The sequence below is a fragment of the Python bivittatus genome, unplaced genomic scaffold (genome assembly GCF_059951505.1).
Source record: "Python bivittatus isolate LINGU-HERP-01145 unplaced genomic scaffold, Pbiv_v1 ctg000480_np1212, whole genome shotgun sequence".
Lineage (NCBI taxonomy): Eukaryota > Metazoa > Chordata > Lepidosauria > Squamata > Pythonidae > Python > Python bivittatus.
Window position 1 is genome coordinate 71,626,549 of NW_028277075.1, and position 18,472 is coordinate 71,645,020.

At 42.7% G+C, this 18,472-nt stretch overlaps 1 protein-coding gene across 4 annotated transcripts in view; it reads left to right on the forward strand.

Moving 5' to 3' along the window:
* The first annotated feature begins 775 nt into the window (after window positions 1–775).
* Window positions 776–18,472, forward strand: part of SLC43A1 (solute carrier family 43 member 1) — a 29,351-nt gene continuing 11,654 nt past the window's right edge. Inside the window, exons 1-6 of one of the 4 annotated variants that reach the window (XM_025167939.2) lie at window positions 776–1,194; window positions 1,897–1,963; window positions 8,489–8,667; window positions 10,171–10,354; window positions 10,802–10,857; window positions 11,409–11,485. In XM_025167939.2, the coding sequence (XP_025023707.1) occupies window positions 8,514–8,667; window positions 10,171–10,354; window positions 10,802–10,857; window positions 11,409–11,485 (471 nt within the window). In that variant the 5' untranslated portion in view covers window positions 776–1,194; window positions 1,897–1,963; window positions 8,489–8,513. Of the gene's footprint in view, window positions 1,195–1,896; window positions 1,964–2,434; window positions 2,456–7,951; window positions 7,970–8,488; window positions 8,668–10,170; window positions 10,355–10,801; window positions 10,858–11,408; window positions 11,486–18,472 lie in introns of those variants that run through there. The other 3 variants (XM_007430254.3, XM_088146270.1, XM_025167941.2) reach the window with 3 other exon arrangements.

Below are 18,472 nucleotides of genomic sequence, written 5' to 3' on the forward strand. Positions count from 1 at the left end.
CCTTGTAGTTTTGATGCAATGGACCAAAAGACTTTGAGAAATGGCACCTTTGTGTGGTGCATGACTTGCACACTGCTTGCTGGGGTCCTGATCACACTACCATATGGGACCTGCTTGAAATATATTCTTGAATAAATGTCAGCTCATCCTGTACTCCACTGTAGTTGTACTGAAGGCATGAAGAAAAGGAGAAACCTAATGTTTTGATTTGATTTTTTTTAAATCTTGGGGCAAACACAGGCAGACCAGCGTGACACTTTGCAACCTATCTGTCACTGCACGCATTAGCTCAGCTGAATCAATGGACAGAAGGTGTGCTTTAAGGCAATATTTGTTCTGGGTAACAATACCTCTTGTTTTCCTCTAATTTCTCTATTTTTTAGACTACCCCAAAGCATGTTTTGCACCGCCCTGTAGGGATCACAGCACTATGGGACACATATTTCTGCACCTGTGTAATAATAGCAATGTTTATATTGTCAAATCTCTTGTGCTGAACCCCACTGATGCTTACAACACGACAGGGAGCAAGTCGGCTTCTCTCCTTTCTCTGTTTCCGTCGTTTTTGGTGAGGGTGCCCGAGACAACTCATTGCGACGTTGTAGCAGAGGACCCGCCTGTGAACTGAGGACTCCCCGCAAGGAAGTTGCCATATTAGCTGCTGCGCCAGGCTGGGACAAAAGCGACCGAAGGTGAAGTCCAGAAGAGCCGAGATGCCTGGGCGAACGAACCGGGCAGGCTTCAAAGAGAAGCCCATCTCTCTGCATATTTGCCGTGTACTTTTGCTCCCCTCCTCGTGATCTGGCCCAAAGTTCCACGTTCCTTTTTGGGGGGATACACAAACACGCACTGATGACCTTATAAAGTCACACGCGGACGAGCCTCCCGATTCCTGGCCCCCCTCCCGTTTTGACACGCGCAAGAGAAACACTTCCTGCCCGGGGCACCGCGCGGCACACACGCTTTTTTCTCCGGGTTGAGCAGACCCTGCAGCTGGCAGGCGAGCGAGCCTCCGAGGCGGCAGCGCTAGCGAACTCCTCGGGCGCTCAGTCACCTTCTCCGCGGCTCGCAGCGGAGGCTCCCGCCGGCGGCGCCCGGGGCAGCCCCTTGGCACCGCCCTGAGGGCAAATACCTCGGGTAGTCGCAGGAGAAGACGCGCCTTCATTTCAGCCCGCCAAAGGGCTGGAGCCGAAAGTGAGTTGCCTAACTTGGGGGACAGTTTGGGAAATCGGGGCTGGAAGTAAGGATTAAATAGGGGCAGCGGGGAGGGAGACGGGGGCCGAGGGGTGTCGGCGAGCGCGGGCTGCCCGAAAGCCCTCTTTGTACGGCTTCACCCCCTTACGCGGCAGGGCTCTGGCTTCCACGTGGCAGCAGCCGCGGCTCCCTCCAGCTTGGGCTGACTTGGGTGGAGGGCAACCCTCTCCAGCCGCGTGTTGACTCTGCCCGTCCCGGTGTTTTAGATTTGCTCGAGTTGGGGAAATGAGGCCGTCGTTCGGCCTGCCCGAAGGCGGGAAGACAGAAAAGCGGGGAGAGGAAGGGGGGGTGTTGGGGGGGTCGCTCGAATGGGGGACCCCTGGGGAAGGGATAAGTTGAAGCGAAAGATCCCCGTGTGGCGATTATAACGCACTGGATGTTTAAAACCGGGATTTCCGCAGCAGTCTATACACACACACACACACACACACCCCGGTGCAGGTTTTGGGATGTCTTGGAGGATAATAAAACAGGGTCACAGGAGGGGAGGGTGTGAGGAGCGGTTACAGTATTTGCTAAACCCCCTTACGACTGGAGTACATACAGTGGGAGCAGAGAGGACATCTCTTGCATTGTTCGGCATCGGGAGGCAGCAAAGGGGTCTCAGGCCTCAAACTTTCCTTGCACTGTGCTTCCCCCCAGCTTTTAAAGATCTCTCAGAGGCTTGCAGAAGGACACAGACTGGGCCAATATTGGATTTGCATAATTGGTAAGGGAATTGTAGATTTTTAAAGAGCACCTTTACCCTCTCATATATTGAATGCTGTTTTTGTTTTTGTTCACAACCTCTGGATTTTCAGTTTAAATTCAAACAAATGTTGTTTTCCTGCGGCAACTTTTGCTCCTTCTTGCTATTAGTTTTGCCTGATATTCTTGGATCAAAAGTTTATCTATATTCAGTTTAAACTGTAGCCAGCCACACAAGGGGAAGGGATTTGGGGGGTTGTTTTCACCATTTTCCACTGTCAGGCAGTTGAATAGAATCACAGCTGTATATGGGACCTGACAGTGTTATACCCCTTCATAGGTTCAGATGCAAGGGGGAGATTCCTGAGACCTGGTTTTAAATTTGCCATGCATATCACTTTCACTAAATATTTTGAATACAAATCACAAATCTAAGCCAAATTTATTATTTTATCCCCACTCAGATGACCCGTTCCTGATCTTTCAAGATGATCAGCCTTGTGAGGCAATGAAGGTATCTGCAAGTCTAGTGAAGAAGGTCCAAGAAGCTGTTAATTGGCCAAGACCTGAGTTATAGATGAGATAGGGTTTTACTGATCAATCTTAGTCTAACAGTTTAACTGTTGTTGTCAGTGACAGGCTGATAATGCCAGCAGTTTTACAGTGCAAAACATGCCTTGGATGATCACAAACAACTGAAGACTCAGTTGTTAAATGTGCCTGGACTTTTAATTATCAGGTACAGTACCTGGGGTCCTTCTGAACCCCCTGCCTTGATTTCTGTCAGGAACTACCTGTATCAGGGCATCCCTAAGATTTTGATCCTGATCTCCAAAGCGGCCTAGCCATACAAAAGCTATCCGCCTCTGTACAGTCTTGGCTATCTCATAATAAAGAGGCTCCATGGTTATCTCTCATCGTCCAACTGCTCAGTTTCCTGCTTCTTCCCATACAGATGTCACCTCTCTTCTTCTTGGCAGCCTTATCTTATCTTATCTTATCTTATCTTATCTTATCTTATCTTATCTTATCTTATCTTATCTTATCATTTTATCTTATTAAATTATTAAATATCTTATTATCTTATCTTATCATCTTATCACTTTACTCCTCCTACAGACTTCTGTTAAGCAGGCAGAACCATACAAACAAGACTTACTATTTTATAATAGTTACATTGTTCATCTGCCAAACTTGAAGTTACAATAAGGCAGTTAGTGACCCTAGACCCAAATTTACCATGACAACTGTGTGTTTTCTCATGGACTGCCAGGAAGAATGTGGTGTGTGAGGGGGAAAATTAAATTGCATCCCTCAAGCAGTAATAAAGGTAGATTTGCACTGATATCCTATCTAGGCCTGCTCAGAAGTAAGTTCCACTGAGCCCTGCTTCTAAATAAATATGTATTGGATTGCTGCCTGAGTAACCCTTGACAATGTGTCATTGTAATTAGCATTACAATGTGTCATTAGAGCAATTAGCATTACTCTAATATGACCAGTGCCACCCTCTGCCTATTAAGCTCTCTCTGGTTAGCTAGTTAAGTCCCTGTGACATGGAGGTGAGATCATTATTTAGCACCACCTGCTGAGGTGACTGTGCCCATCTGGAATCTTCCTCTGTTAAAAAGCAAAGCGGTGGTTTTCCAGAGGTTTCTCAACCATATTTATAATCCTAAAAAAAGTATAATGTTATCTCACTCCTAGTATACTGTTTCTCTTGCTCTCACATTAATTGCAAGCAATTGTGAAAAACTAGATTCACTCTTACAGGTTTTGTTTGGAGCACCCAAAACAATTGTGCTTGCTGGTTCACAGGTCGCCCAGGCACCTGCGTGCTGTTATCTTGCTGAAAATGGGAGGGAGGACCACTACTTACTTAGAAGCGGAATCCTTGCATGCACACATTGTTAATTTTAATATAATTGAACAGCATTGGATGGCAACCGCTTACACTTCCTTTTTTGTAAGGATGCCTACAGGATCTCTACAGGTCGATTTACCTTTGCAGCATAACAGTCCCCTATTCAGTTTTGTTTCACAGAAAATACGGTTTTATCTGTATAAAGTTAGGTGAGGGAGGGATTTTAATGTAACTGGATTCTGATAGATTGATTCTTTCAGCATAGAGAAATGGAAATGAGGGGAAAGAATTTGTCTTCCAGTTGTAAGCCTTCTTTCTCCTTCTTCTCTTCTTCTGTTATACTTAACTAGTTTCAAACAGGAATAAATTTTTAACTGCCTGGCAAGGCACTCACAGGGGAGTTGCATAGAACCTAACAGCTTCTTTCTTAGATGTTTATCTCAGCACCCTTAGCCTGGGTATTTCCAAAGTTTCATTACTCCATGAGGGACAGAAGCTTGCTTTCCATCCTTAAAATAACAAGGCATCTGGTTTTCAGCTTATCTATCACTGTAACTTACTTTATTTCACAGAACATTTCATTGTCACTAAGGGGCAGGGTATTTATTATTTTTGTGATTCATACCCTTCTTTCTTGAACAAGATATAATCAGAGGTCCTGTGCAGTAAGAAAATAAAAGCATAGGCACGTACTTGTCTGCGTCAGTCTAAGAATTTTTCCTTTTGACCTTATGCTCTGTTAAAAAAAAAACAGCAGTTGTTCATTTACTTTATTCAGGATGCATAAAGAGAAATAGAAACTCAAGGAACCATATTAAAATCTAATGGTTTGTAAGGATCTGCCATACAATTTGTATGAATGGAATATGCACAGTACTATCAGAAGTCCTAGATCCTTGTCTCCTTGGAAGAAGTCATCAAACAGGCTTTCCATTTAGATAGCTGATAGTTGGTAGCAACTGGAAGAGATCAGACTAGATTTATTCATTTCAGTTGCTTCATTAAAGAATAGTATCCACAGTTGCAAACAGTATTGCTAAACATCGGGTGATCAGCCGAGTGTTATGAAAGAGGTCTGTTAGGATAGCGTAGTCTTTTCATCCAGGTGGCCTTCAGATGTGTTGGACTTTAACTTCTATAGTTTTCAGCCAACAGGAGGTTTTATCAGTTTTAATGTTCTAGAGATCTGGAAAGTACAGTACATATTTTTAATATTGTACATTACTCCTATAACTTAGAAGTGATCTGACTGTTGAATGCTTCTGGTCAGAGTTTGCTAAGATCTGATGCTTTGTATCCAAAAGAATTCCATCTTTGTAGAGCATAGCTCCAAAATACATCATTTCTGGTCTCCCTACACGTTCAGCTAAAGGATACTCTTATTTAGCACAGGCAAAATATTTAAATAGATTAGTGAAAATTTCTTCTGCACTTTTCAGTAATTTCCCTTCCATTTGAAGGAAATGAAATAGAATTTACTTCTTTTTCCCAAAGAAGGGAAAATGTTATTTAAGTGTAAATCTTATACTTTATTTATAAGATGGCCAAGAATTATGTTTAAGCATAATGTGATCATCTCTACAGATATGCAGCTTCCCTAGCTCCAAAGAGTTTAATTACATTTCAAGTAATGACATCAGGAAGGAATTTATTCCACAGCACTTTTCCCCGTTAGAAAGTGTGAGCAGCCAGGGACGCTGCAGAGGTGTGGAAACTCCTCAAAAGTCACAAGAACACCAACAACAACACTCCCTACCACCTCACAAATAACAAAGGAAGCTCAAATACTATCTAAAGAAATGGTAAAACAGAAAAAAGAAGAAGTAGAAAACAGAAGCCTCTTTTCCAGGGTGTGGGAATAATCTTTCAGAAAACTGAAAGGCAGATTTCAGTGAAGTCTTAGAAAATGTTGCAGAGGAATCCATTTTTTTAAAGGAAGGGGGAACAAGGGTAAAATTACAGCTTAATGCATTCTCTAATCCAAATCAAAGTAATGGACCAGTGTATTAAATATAAATCTAATACATCTTAGCATCACAGAATGTAATGCCCAAATGGAGCACTGCTTGTGCATTCCATCCTCTGTGGGTTATAAAACAAGTGAATCATCAAACTAGAGCCAAGCCTCTAGCCATACAGTATTGGGCCCAATATTCCAACCTTGACATTCATACCTTTTAAGATTTGCCCACATTTTTCTAGGAAGGGAGCCTGGCATTCCTTCTCTGCTAGGGCTGTGGAGTATATAGTCTCATGCTTCCAATGTTTGACAACACGTTCCTGTAATATGGGTTCCCAAACATTTCAAGCGGCAGCTGCTTTTTGGCACTGGATCCTTTCAAGTAACATCTGTCTTTAAGGTTTCTTTTTTTCCTGCTTCCATGCTAAATGGTGTGGTCTTGTTTCTTCCAGTTTCCCCTTCTTCTTTCTAGTTTAAGAGCTATCAGCATCTCTTTCTCTCCCCCATTGTGCTTGTTTACAAATGCTGCTGGATCTGGTGTCATCTCTGAATTTCATTACCAAGCTGTTTACTTCCCATTCTGCCTCATTACATAAAGTATTAAATCAAGCAAGATCTATGTTGCATCTCTGGAACTTCAGAAATATTAGTCCCAAACCAAATGTTCAAAATAAAAGGCCTAACATCAGAATTCAGGAAGTTGGCATAGCATTAGTAAAGTTTGTGCTTGGGCAATCTGGCTACTGCATTTTTAGGTTATACATTTACATTTTTAAGTTCTCTGTTATAGCTCTTAACATTTGAGCTTTTTAGAGCCACTTTTGAAGGTTTGCCACTGAGGTAAATCTTGAACCTAGAATGCCCTAATTCACTGCTGCAGCCTCTTTCAGATTTTAAAAGTGAATATGTGTAGTTGGGTTGCCATCCCTGACTTACATAAATATTTATAGCCTTTTCTCCAAGAGACTCTGTGCTCAGTGTATGTGATTTCTTCTTCTACATTGTTGTCTTCACAATAATTCTCTGCGGTAGGTTAAACAGAGAGAGAATACCTCAAAATCATTCAGTAAGTAAGTGGGGGATTTGAATTCATGGCATATACCTTTTTAGGTCAGTACTCCAATTGCTACACTATAATGGTTCTCCTTGAGTTAAAAGCTTTGTGCATGATCTATCTATGACTTCAATGTATTTCATCTGAGATACTTGTAGGTTGTTCTATGAAGAATCCTCCTGTCAAAATAACTCTTCTGATACAGAGAAATTGTAAACTTTAGTATACACACGGGCATCTGCACTATAGCCGGTGAAGTCAGTTGATGTAATTGATTTCCAGAAAATAAATACTTAAAAAAAACCAAAAGAAAACAAAAGAAAAAACAAGTTCACAGCAGCAAAAATTTTAAAAATGGTGCTTGAATTATTCCTTGCTGACAAAAACAGCAAGCAGCACACTGAGGCCAGTCTGCTCAGCCTGTAATAGGCAATTACCAGCAGAAAACAAGCCAAATGGCCTGGCCGGCTGGCCTGGTTTTTGCCAGCAAGCAAGGAACAAGATCTCCTTCACAGTGTATGACATCACTACCCAAATCCCACCCCACAGTGGCATCCTAACACAGGCATGTAAAGGAAGGGTTTGTGACATTGCTATGGGGCAGGGTTTGCCATTCGTTCTCCACTCTGCTGCATTCCCTCCATTAGCACACTCAGCTACTTGCTTTAGTGTGATTTATCACACTGTTCCATGCTTCTGTTTCAAAGGCAAAAAAGTGCTTTGGAGTGTGGGCTGTTGCACACACAGCACCTCTCTGCAGCTCCTTAAAGCACTTATTTTCTCTGCCATTCTCCATGGATCCTAACCCCGCTTCCTATTCACTGCCTCTCTACAGTTCTGCATAGTTTTCTCTTACATTTTCTCTTCATTTTTGTTCATGAAAAAGAAAGGGTGCAGGGGGAAGTGACAACTCACAAAACAGCTGGCTGCTCCAACGATGCGATGCGTGTTCTTTCTGGGGGGAGGGGCTGCCACCTCTTTGCAGCTCTTGCCCTGTGACTGGTAGCAGCTGTCAGGACGCCTTTTCTTTTCTCTGGTAGCTACAAGTCAACTGACCGTGGCTGAGTCCTCTGTGGGAGAAATCCTGACAGCTGTTTGCCCTCAGGCTGATGGCTGGGCCAGCAATTTCCTTTTTTAAATAGCTTTCAAGGTTGTATGTTCCTCTTTTCTGGTATTTTGCCCCTTCTTTTCCTTGGTGCTGCTAGCTCTTGCCCTCTGGGATATAGCAGTAGGCAAGTGTCAGCACCCCAGGGTACAGTGTCAGATTGGAGCGCTGCTTCAGAATGTTTACTTGTCTAGATTTTTAATAACTCCAGTGAGTTCAGAAGAGTTTTGTATCCCATTATTTTCTTTAAAAGTAGGTAGCCCTTTCCATCATGTCTGACTACCGATCCACCTAATACAGGATTTTTGGTGGTGAAGGGCCAGCAAAGTCTACACAGGCTTTCCTTCTTAACCCTTCCTGAAATGCTGGCGATTGAACCTAGGACCTTTAGCATATATAGCTGCTATAGATCTTCTCTGTAATTTCCAGGTCAAAATTAGTGGAATAGTAAATAACATCTTGTTGCTGTACCTCTGTCTCATACCAGCATGCAAAGTACATAGGCTGGTTTGTAATTCAGGTCCTTGGGTGCCAAGAAGATTGATGGCCTTGCTTTGTTTGCAGCCTCCTCTCACAAGCCGGAGGGAAGATGGCACCCACCTTGCATCAGGCATACCGGCGACGCTGGTGGATGGCCTGTACCGCAGTGGTAGAAAATCTCTTCTTCTCTGCTGTTTTGCTGGGCTGGGGCTCCTTACTCATTATGCTGAAACTTGAAGGCTTTTACTCCCATATGTGCACAGGTGAGTTGGATGGGGTCTGAGCCCATCAAGAAAATTATACTTAGGAGAAAGGTGAAATAAAATGATATGGTGGGATCTGAAGAGGTTCCAGGTGATATTCTAAGCAAAGCTTTGTACCTGCTGTTCCCCCAAATCCTCATCCCCCCCCAATTCTGCATTTATCAAAACATTTCCAGAAGAAGCAAATTGTGTTTTGTCAATGAGGTGTGGGTCAAGTGGGGGGAAGAATTAAGAATGAATCTGACAGAAAATGTTGACTAGTAACTTGCACTAATACTGTGCGCTTGATAAAATATTGAGAGGGAGACTCAGTACAAATGGATTCAACAGCTTCAGACTTGGGGATTTGGCATTCATATGACTCTTCCAAGGATTCTACACAAACCTTGCAATTTTTGTGAGGGACTGAAGATGGAAGAATAAACATATTAGTACAAAGTGGATAGAGCTGGTTTTATTACATGGTGATGACTTAGAACAGCTTGTATAAGATCTTTTATCATCACTAATTCTCATAAAACAGATCTCCACATTGTAGTTCCCCATCGGGTGAAGTTTCCCATGATTCTGACTCATGCTAAGGCTGTGAAGCTTTCCATGTTGTAGAATATAGCAGACAGTACTACCTCGCTGTGGCTGTGCAAGATTAGCAGTCTCCCAAAGGCTGTTTCAAACAATCTTTCTATACCAATAGAAGAGAATATGTGTAGCTCAGGGTTGAACTGTGGAGTCCTTGGGGTTCTCTGAGCTCGGTTGTTTTCTTGCAAACGTTTTGTTACCCGGCTAGGTAACAGAATGTTTGCAAGAAAACAACCAAGCTCAGAGAACCCCAAGGATTCCAATCTTTTTGTAATAAACACAGAGGATGGATTAGCCCTTATTCTCCTACAATTTTCCTCAAGGACCCACTGGCCCAGAGAAATCTTGTCATGGTATTCTCCCTTATAAAATTGACCTTGCACTTTATAGGGAAGAGAGACTACAATTTCTGCAAGTACCCAAACCTCTCATTTTCTGAATTCAGGCTTCTGTTGTTTCTTGTGGTGCAGCACCTCAGATAACAGCCCTTCTCCTAAATCTTTCACAAGTAACAGATCACTGGCTGACTTTATTGAAATTTTACTTTTGTGGTCTTACTATAAATGTTGGCCAAAGCCACTGCTATCCCCTTCCCACCTTCTCTTTAACACAGAATCCCTCCCTCGCCTTCTTGGCTTAATATTCTACCAGCAAAGCAATCTCTTTATGTTAGGAATGGGGCCACAGCAGTGGGCTAGAGCACTGAGAGTGTGGTTCACATCCTAAACCTTTCCAGGTCTTTTGCTTTCTCTGCTGTGCATGAGAATGCCGCATTTTCTTCAGTGCAGCAAGAAGGAAATGCGCAGCAGGACTTGATAATGTTCCTTCAGGAACAGAAAGCAATCCTCCTGCCCTAGGATAGAATAGATGCAAAAGTGAGATTTGTGATGAGTGCCCTGATTTATTTTGCCATCTTCTGCTTAGATAAGAATAACACCAATGTTTCAACTACGGCTAAAGTGTCCCATCCCTGGCTCAGCTGTGTGGAACAGGAGGAGATGCTTACCCTGGGTTTCACCATTGGCTCTTTTCTCTTGAGTGCGGCTACCTTGCCTCTTGGCATCCTGATGGATCGACTTGGACCCAGACCGCTCCGCCTAGTCGGCAGGTAGGAGGAAAAAGATCCCTGAGCTGGGGCAAATGGCATGGTGGCCTGTTGAAAAAAAAATACTTAGGAAGAAAAAAGTGTCTGGAGGTTACTAGGACACAAATTCTCATTTCAGTGGAAATGAATAAGTATTAGAAGGTGAATTTGTAGAATAGAAAGTGCACTGGATGGGAGAGTAGGAACTGACAATGGATTGCAGATTTTAAGGTGGGGAGTATAATTGTGAGATAATTGGAGAATAATTTTCAATAATTTTCTGTGCCTCTTTGAGGCAGAATTTCCATACCTGGAAGCTTTCCAAATATGTTGTGCTGCAACTCACAGTGTGGCCACTGGAATTCTGGGAGTTGTCATCTACACATCTAGAGGGCATAGGTTGAAGAAAGCTCCTCTGTGGACATAACGCAGCCCACCAATGATCTGATGTATCCGTTGCTTTCCTCACAGTGCCAGTTTTGCTCTTTCCTGCGCTCTCATGGCCTTGGCTGCCTACAATCCATTAGGTGAGAGCAATTTCTGTGTTATTTGAATTAGTAATGTTTAGTTACTTACAAATGGGAAAGCCTTCCTTCCTTTTTTTTTTTTCTTTTGTAAAAAAGGCTTCTGTGATTTTGCTCATCTGACTTTCTTCTGGCCTATTGTACAATTCAACCCACACATTTTGGTTTTCTGCCTCCCCCCCCCCCCCCCCGCCAGTGTGCTCCATGAATAATCCAACTCATAGAGAAATGGCACTGGGAGGGTTATGGCTGCATCCTCCTTAATGGCTGTAGAAATATTAAAAATTTGGGTTCTCACATTGGCAAATCTTAAGTCCACTTCAAGCATCTCCAGTCTGATTTCTCCAAATGTGTTGGATTACAGCTTGCATCATCCCCAACCAGACAATTATGGAGAAGGCTGATCCATTCCTTTAGAAAATTTACACCATGTTCTCAAGCCTTTCCGCTATCCCACTCAGTCCTCCATTATATTTCTGTTTTCTCACAGATCCCCTCCATTCCTTGTGAACACCATCCATCTTCTCATCCCATATTTCTGTTCTCCTTCCCAGTTCTTTCTCCACTGATTTTTCTTGGCCTTTCCCTAAATGGTTTTGGTGGGATCTGCCTGACCTTCACCTCCTTAACTGTAAGTACTGAAATAACCTTTGGGTTGGCCTGTCTAACTGGAATACTTCCAGCAAAATCAGAACGGCCTGTTCTGGGGTCAGGATGTGATGTTTCAGGGTGGGAACATTCTGACCTTGAATTCTTTTGCACATCTCTAGGTTTTAAGATACAGAGGTACACTCACTTACAGTTCAGAGCCTGACTCCTAATCATTTTATTCTTTTCACTCAGATTCACTATATTGCTCAACCTGAGGAATTTCAGGCATAATTTGTCATGGCTTGGCTTTGCCAAGATCTCTTTCATAATTTCTACTAAACTGAGATCATAGCTTTGGGTTTGGGCGTATTTTGATTGGGTGTGTCTGTTTCACTTCATTTCAGACATATTGATTACATACTTATTCCTAACTGAGCCTAGATGTACTCTTGTATTCTAGGCTGAATGTATTCTTTGAACTGAAAGACACACCAGGAATCTTGTTTCCTAAAACTAGGGATATAAGGAACGCAGAAAGCACCTAATAAAAAAAAGAGAGAGAGATTCCTCAGATCATTAAGCTTATCGCTCATAAATGGGCTCTCAAATTGCACCTTATAAATCAGATCCAGTTCTTTGGTAGTGCAGTCATAGTTTAGAAGCTGGCTGTTGGGTATACAACATCCTGAATTCCCACTATTTTACATTAAAAGTGGACAATCACTGCCCCCGACTTCCTTTTTGTGGCCTGTAGAGCTCATTCTGATTGTGATTGCAGGAAATTGATAGCACGGTTTCTCCACCATTTCAAAGCAGGAAATACTTAAAACTGTAGTGTAAACCCCAAAGTATATCACAATTAAAGAAATAAAAAATCCGCCCAAACTGTTCCCTTGAAATATGCCTGGCCCACATGTGTGATGTGATCTTACCCCTTTGGGACTTCTGAGAGGCTGCCCAGTTTTGGTTTACACAGAGGCACCTCAAATTTCTCCTCTACTCAAGAGTAAAGAACTATTTGGTGGCAGGGGAATGGTGCAAGGGCCACAGTGGGTGATGATCATGATTTATTAGATTTGTTGAAATAGCCCACTCCAAAAAACTGGGTGGATTCCAACATCCAATATACAATTTAGAACATAACAACGCAGCATGACAGCTCAGGGAAAAAGAGTCATTACGATAACACACACACACACACGCAAACACACATGACAGGGGCTCCACTAACACATTAACTCTGGGCCTAGGAACAGAGCTAGGTCTTAAGAGATTTCCAGAACACCTGGAGAGTAGAAGGCATGCATAACTCGGGGGTATGCCATTCCAGAGGATAGGGACTACAACAGCGCAGGTGTGCTTCCTTGGTCTTGTAGGATGACACCATTTAATTGAGAGGACCTGGAGTGCCCCCACTCTGCCTGAATATATCAGGTGGGCAGAATAATTGGAGTCAGCCAGTCCTGCAGATGCGGCAATGCAAACAAGGTGGCTACTTTGTGGACTTGGGCAAAGCTGGGATATTCTGTCTTGAGTGGGTTGGGGGAGAGGTTGGTTTCTTTTCATTTTTAAAACAGCTTTAAGCTTATTTGAGGCTTACAATGCACATCTGCACGGTTCTCTTCTCAAAACGATGGGAATCCAAAATTTAGTATTGCAGCCAGCGGAGGTTCCTGGAGACATAAGCAAGTTCGAGGTTGCAAAGGATGTCCATTCCTGCTCTAATAAAACCTCACCTCCTTGTTGAGGGGATGTATCCTAAAAAGAACAGATTTGGCACTTTGTAACCCTACTATGGCACAAGTGCCTGCCTGCAGAAAGGAGGAGGGTACATGAAGGTCTCTACCACTGCCACAGCCCTGCTGGGAATTGCTGCACCTGTAATTTGATTGACCAGCTGATTGCTCGCTTGCTCGGGTTTTATTATCCATGGAAGCAGCTCTACGCAGCATACCAACTTAAGAAATAGTTTAAAACAGGATTAACATAGCAAAAAAGAAATAAAATATCAACTACTCACACTGGGGAAATAGCAGTACAAAGCAACATACACCAAGGGAGGTCATCAGCTGCCCTGTCCCAGAATGGGGTGAAGGAAACCGGGGTGTCAAGGCTTTCCTGAAGGGGCACATGGGCCTGGGTGGGGAGGGGATGGTGCTCCAGAGGGTAGGAGCAGCCTCAGAGGAGGCACATCTCTGAGCTCCAGCATGGTGGCATTTCTTCCCTGATGGGATCCAGAGCATGCCAACCCTGTTTAGAGCTTTGTATCGTGTCATTTTGTATTCACGGCTGTGAGGGCTGATTAAATAGCCTCTGTAGTTTGCTTGTAAAACAGTGAGCGTTTGTGCTTCAGATCTCCTTTTTTGTACTAAAGCAGCTCCAAGAAGCGATGGATCTGTAATCTTTGCAGCGCTTTCTGGCACCCAGAGGATGCTAGAGCCACGATCTTCGCAGTGCAGTCCAGGGCATGCATGTGAGCTCTGACTGGTCAGTGAATACTCAGACTTTCCATGTAAAAGCCAGGATGTGTTGTGCTTCAGGGCCACAGGAAGGATGTATGTAATTCTAAATTCTACATACCCAGCTTTTTAGTTGTGGGGGCAGGGGAGAAAAACACTATGTGCCAAAGATAAATCTCTGTCTTAGCACAATTTTGAAAAGCATACTGCTATTCTTCTTCACTGGCAGTTTTTAAAAAGAGAAGAAAAAAACTTTCTTGACAATTTGTGCTCCATGTCTGTTTTTACACTGTGTACATTTAAGATATTTTTACAGTGATTTTATGCACGTGTATAAGAATTGAAATTAGCCTGCTTGTGAAATCTATTGGGACTGTTCCTGTGGCAGATAGACACCCTTCAGTAGCAGAAGAGTATGAGAGGGATTTGTTAACCCACCCTTTGTGTCCCTGGAAATCTGTCTAGCAGTCCATTCAGAAGTTCCTTAGAAAGTGACACATCGGGTCATAGGAGGAAGGTGATAGTAGAGGGGAAAAAAAGATTTTTCCTCCTCTTTCCATTAGCGGCAGGGTTTGCTGGAGCAAAAACCATTCTTTTGGATTCCTTCCAGTCAGTTTACATAGCTTCTGTGTAATACCCGTGAGCATCTTTCAGCATCTGTGCTTCAGGTTTGAGTGTTTCTTGTTTCTTTTTTCACCATGGTAATTAAAGCTTTGCAGTTTGGGCTCAGAGGGATTGCTCATCTGGCACCTATTTGTATGTCTTTAAAGCAGCCCCATAAACCTGGGTAACATGCAGCTTCTTTAAAGAATCACAGAAGATACTGCATAAGTGCCTCACCTGCTCCAGAGAACATTTCTGAATTTGAATACAAAGCTCAAATCCACAGCAGTAACGGCAATACTGTACACAAAACCTTGCTTCTCTGGTTTTTATGTGACAGCCGGGCAACAAATCAGATATAAATAGTAGATGATGAGGATGATGATAACACACCTTGATATGAACTGATGAACTGATGAAGACTGTTATCTGCCTGAGAAATCATGGGGATCCATTGCTTGATTCCAGAATTTATAATTCTCATCAAGTAGTTTGTGGACATAGATATGAGTATTTCTTGAGGCTTTCTCTTTACAAAAAACATAAAGATCTACGAGAATCTGTGCCTTGGGCCAATGATTTTACATTATAGCTGCACCCCAGACCATGTGGGCAGACCATGCAGGCAGAGGTGTGATCTCTGATTTGATATTGACTTGTCTCTAAAAAAAATACACCTTAGAAGGATCTGTGCGAGAAACAATTATATAGTCCTAATATAATCATATATGTGTGACTAGTCTTTTGAAAACGGCTTTCATGGAGGCATTGTTTTTACAGCAGGACCTGAACCAGTCTCTAGAAAGATGCTGTGTTTTCTCCACAGGCTTGTTTCGTTAGCTATCGTTATGCTGTTGACCTTTTTGGCCGTTGCAGCTCTTCTATTATTGTTGTCCTAATGACTGCTCAGAGTGCTAAACTCATAGAATTTCAGTGAAGATTTGCTGGCCTTTCTCTTTCTCTCAGTATTCCTTATTGCAGTAAAAAAGGACAAAAATAATTTTAATACTGAGCATCACTGATTAAAATTTCTCCTCATTAAGCAATGTTCAGTAGAATCTGAACATTTTTTTCCAAATGAAAGAAGTGCCAGTGACTTAAATGGGGCATACTTCCTAGTAAGTTTGAAGCTAGTATCTATTCATCTGCTCAATGAACCGGTCAAACTACAAATAAATTGTATAGATGGGTTGCCCGTGGCTAACAGGTTATATATGGCTCTCAGCCCCACTTTTGTTGCCCCCAAATTGTGCTGCCAAGGTTCAGTGACAAAACCATGGCTTTTCAGTAATGGAGTTTTCTGACCATTTTGTCCATAGTAAGGGACAAAGCAGATGTAATAAGCCCCCATGAGAATAAGGTATTTATTTCTCCCTTAGCTTTTCTTCTCCCACTCCCCAAAAAACAAAACTCAAACCCTAGGCAAGGAAAAGTCACATCACCAGCTATGCTACCTATGGTTCTCAGAAGATGAAAAAAATTAACTCCAAAGTTCGGCCCTGCTTTAAAACAATTGCTAACCCCAAGAATAGGCAATTTGCAAAATATCCAAGGCTTTTCTTGGCACAGAAGTTTGGCTTTTTAGCATAAGAGAATAAATATAGCATTGCTTTTGGGCCTGATTCTCAGACGTAACAGCTACGGAGTAGAATAAAATCTCTTTGTGCCCCTTTGAAAGGCTGAGTGTCTTTTCAGACAAAAAGAAAAAAGAAAAATTCTTACACAGAGAAGACATGATATATCTGGAATTCTAGTATAGTCTTATATTTCCTAACATGCTAGATTTCTGTCTTTCGATTCTGATCATTATCCAGTTATGTGATCCTCCATCCTACATTACAGAGGTTGATTTTTTTTTTCTTCATTTGCTGCAGGTAAAAACAAAGCAAAACAAAACGTTACAGGATAAAAGCATTAAAAATCTGAACATTATCCCTTTGAATCACAGTGAACACCCACATGCCTATGAGATTTTTGTGTTAAATCTCTCAGCCCTACTGGCTCTCATTAACATTTCTCTGCGCTCATATAATTTAAGTAATTTACAGAGAAAACAAGTGAATTTGAATATCTAGACTTGTAAAATTTAGCAGTTTTTAACCCCTGTGTAACAAACGGAACTCAACCATACAGATTTAAACATCTTGCTGTCTGTGTGTATGTGTGTTTCTAAATTTTCCTTGATGGGCTGTGTGGGCTGTGCCTCGTATGTCACTCTGGTAGCTGGTAAGAGGTCATGTGCATCTTCTCCTGTATGAGATTCCTTGAATGCCATGTATTATGAGACAATACCATGTAGGTATCATGACCAAGCTTGGGTGACCAAAGACACTCTCTGCCTTTAAGAACCATACAGAAAAGAGAATACTGGCAGTTTATCAGCTCTGGTTGCAAAGATCTGTATTTGCTGGAATTTCCTGTTGTGCACAATTTATAAAGGCACAGGGTGCCTCTGGTCTCTCCAGGTTCTGCAAAGCCCATGATGATGACCTTGGCAGGAAGAACGGCTGCTCTCTCTCCCAGTTTGCTTGTGTATGTGAGCTCAAGCTAATTCACGCTGACTGACTGCTCATCAGAGCCCTCTGCTTAAACACTCTGTCCCATTGCAAAATGCATGATAGACATTGTTTTCTCAAATAGTACAAGGATTATACCTGCTCCACTAGGAGACCAATGCATCTTTTGGAATAAGCAGGAAAACAGCCTCAAGGTACAGGTAAGTAGTACCAGCCAGCGAGCAGGCAGAATAAGGTGCCACACCTTTCCCTTTGCCTTAGACAAAGCATGTGTTAAAGAACTGGAGAAAGAGCCGTTCTCTGCTTCACTGTTTACCCAAACCAAACGATATGCTTGGCACCATGCCTTCCCTTAGAGCTGTTCTAGAGGAAAAGAGTGGGCAGGTTTACTTGGAACTGCTAGTATATCACCCACCCCACCATCCAATAGCCCCCCAGTCTGAGCTGATGGAGGTTGTCTTGGGCTTAGTTTTGGGGACTCCTGAGGGGCTTTAATGTTCATGCCTGAACCACCGGTCCTGTGCTGCTTAGGACTTCAGGGATTTGGATTTGTTTTTCTACTGGGCAGAACGATGGTGGTCTGAAAGTGGGGAACTTTACATCTGTTCCCTTGTCATGCTCGGACTACTTCTTACTGAGACTATTCCTTTCTGCAGAAGTGGGAGACCTGTTAGAGTGGTCTGCCCCCATCCCCAGGAGGCTGATGGATTTCAGAAGGCTCTGGGGGATTTTTCAGCTAGTATGGTTGGTGTTCCTGTTGATGATTTGGCTGCCTGTGAAATATAGAGATGAACAGGGAAATTGATGATTGCTCCTGAACACTGTCTCCCATGTCATAGACCCTGTTCAGCCCCTTGGTACCCCCTTTTACTGAGGGCAAGTCAGGAGATGATTAAAATACAGGTGGAGGAAAAACACACCCTGAATCTGATCAAACAGAACAGCTCATTATCAAACATACTTTGTGGTGGTGATGGAAGCAAAAAGTAGTTTCTCCTCCACCTCTCAGTGTCACCCAGCACAGTTTTTCTGAGTGGCTCAGGGTTGTTTGGGATCCAGCCTTGATGGCTAATTGTGTCATGTTAGCTAAACAAAATTGATCACAATCATCATGATTTAGACTCTACAGCTTCAGCAAACCAATTTGTAGAAGTGTTCAGGGGTTAGTTTTCATCAGATTTCTTTGGATATTTTATTTTTAGGGCCTGTTAACATCGACAAGCGTTTGAACAACTCAGCCAACCACATGTGTGTTTGCCCCTTGTCCCTTATAGCTTACTGTATTCAGCAGGAATGGTATGCTCAGCTTGGTCTGGAAGGTTATAAATCTTGCTTACAGGAATGAGTGATCCTGACTGAAGGAAGATGTAGTGAGACCATTCCTGGAGAAAATGTCAATAGCTCTAGAAGATCTAAATAATTAGAGGCCAGGGGCCAGCATTCGTTTCC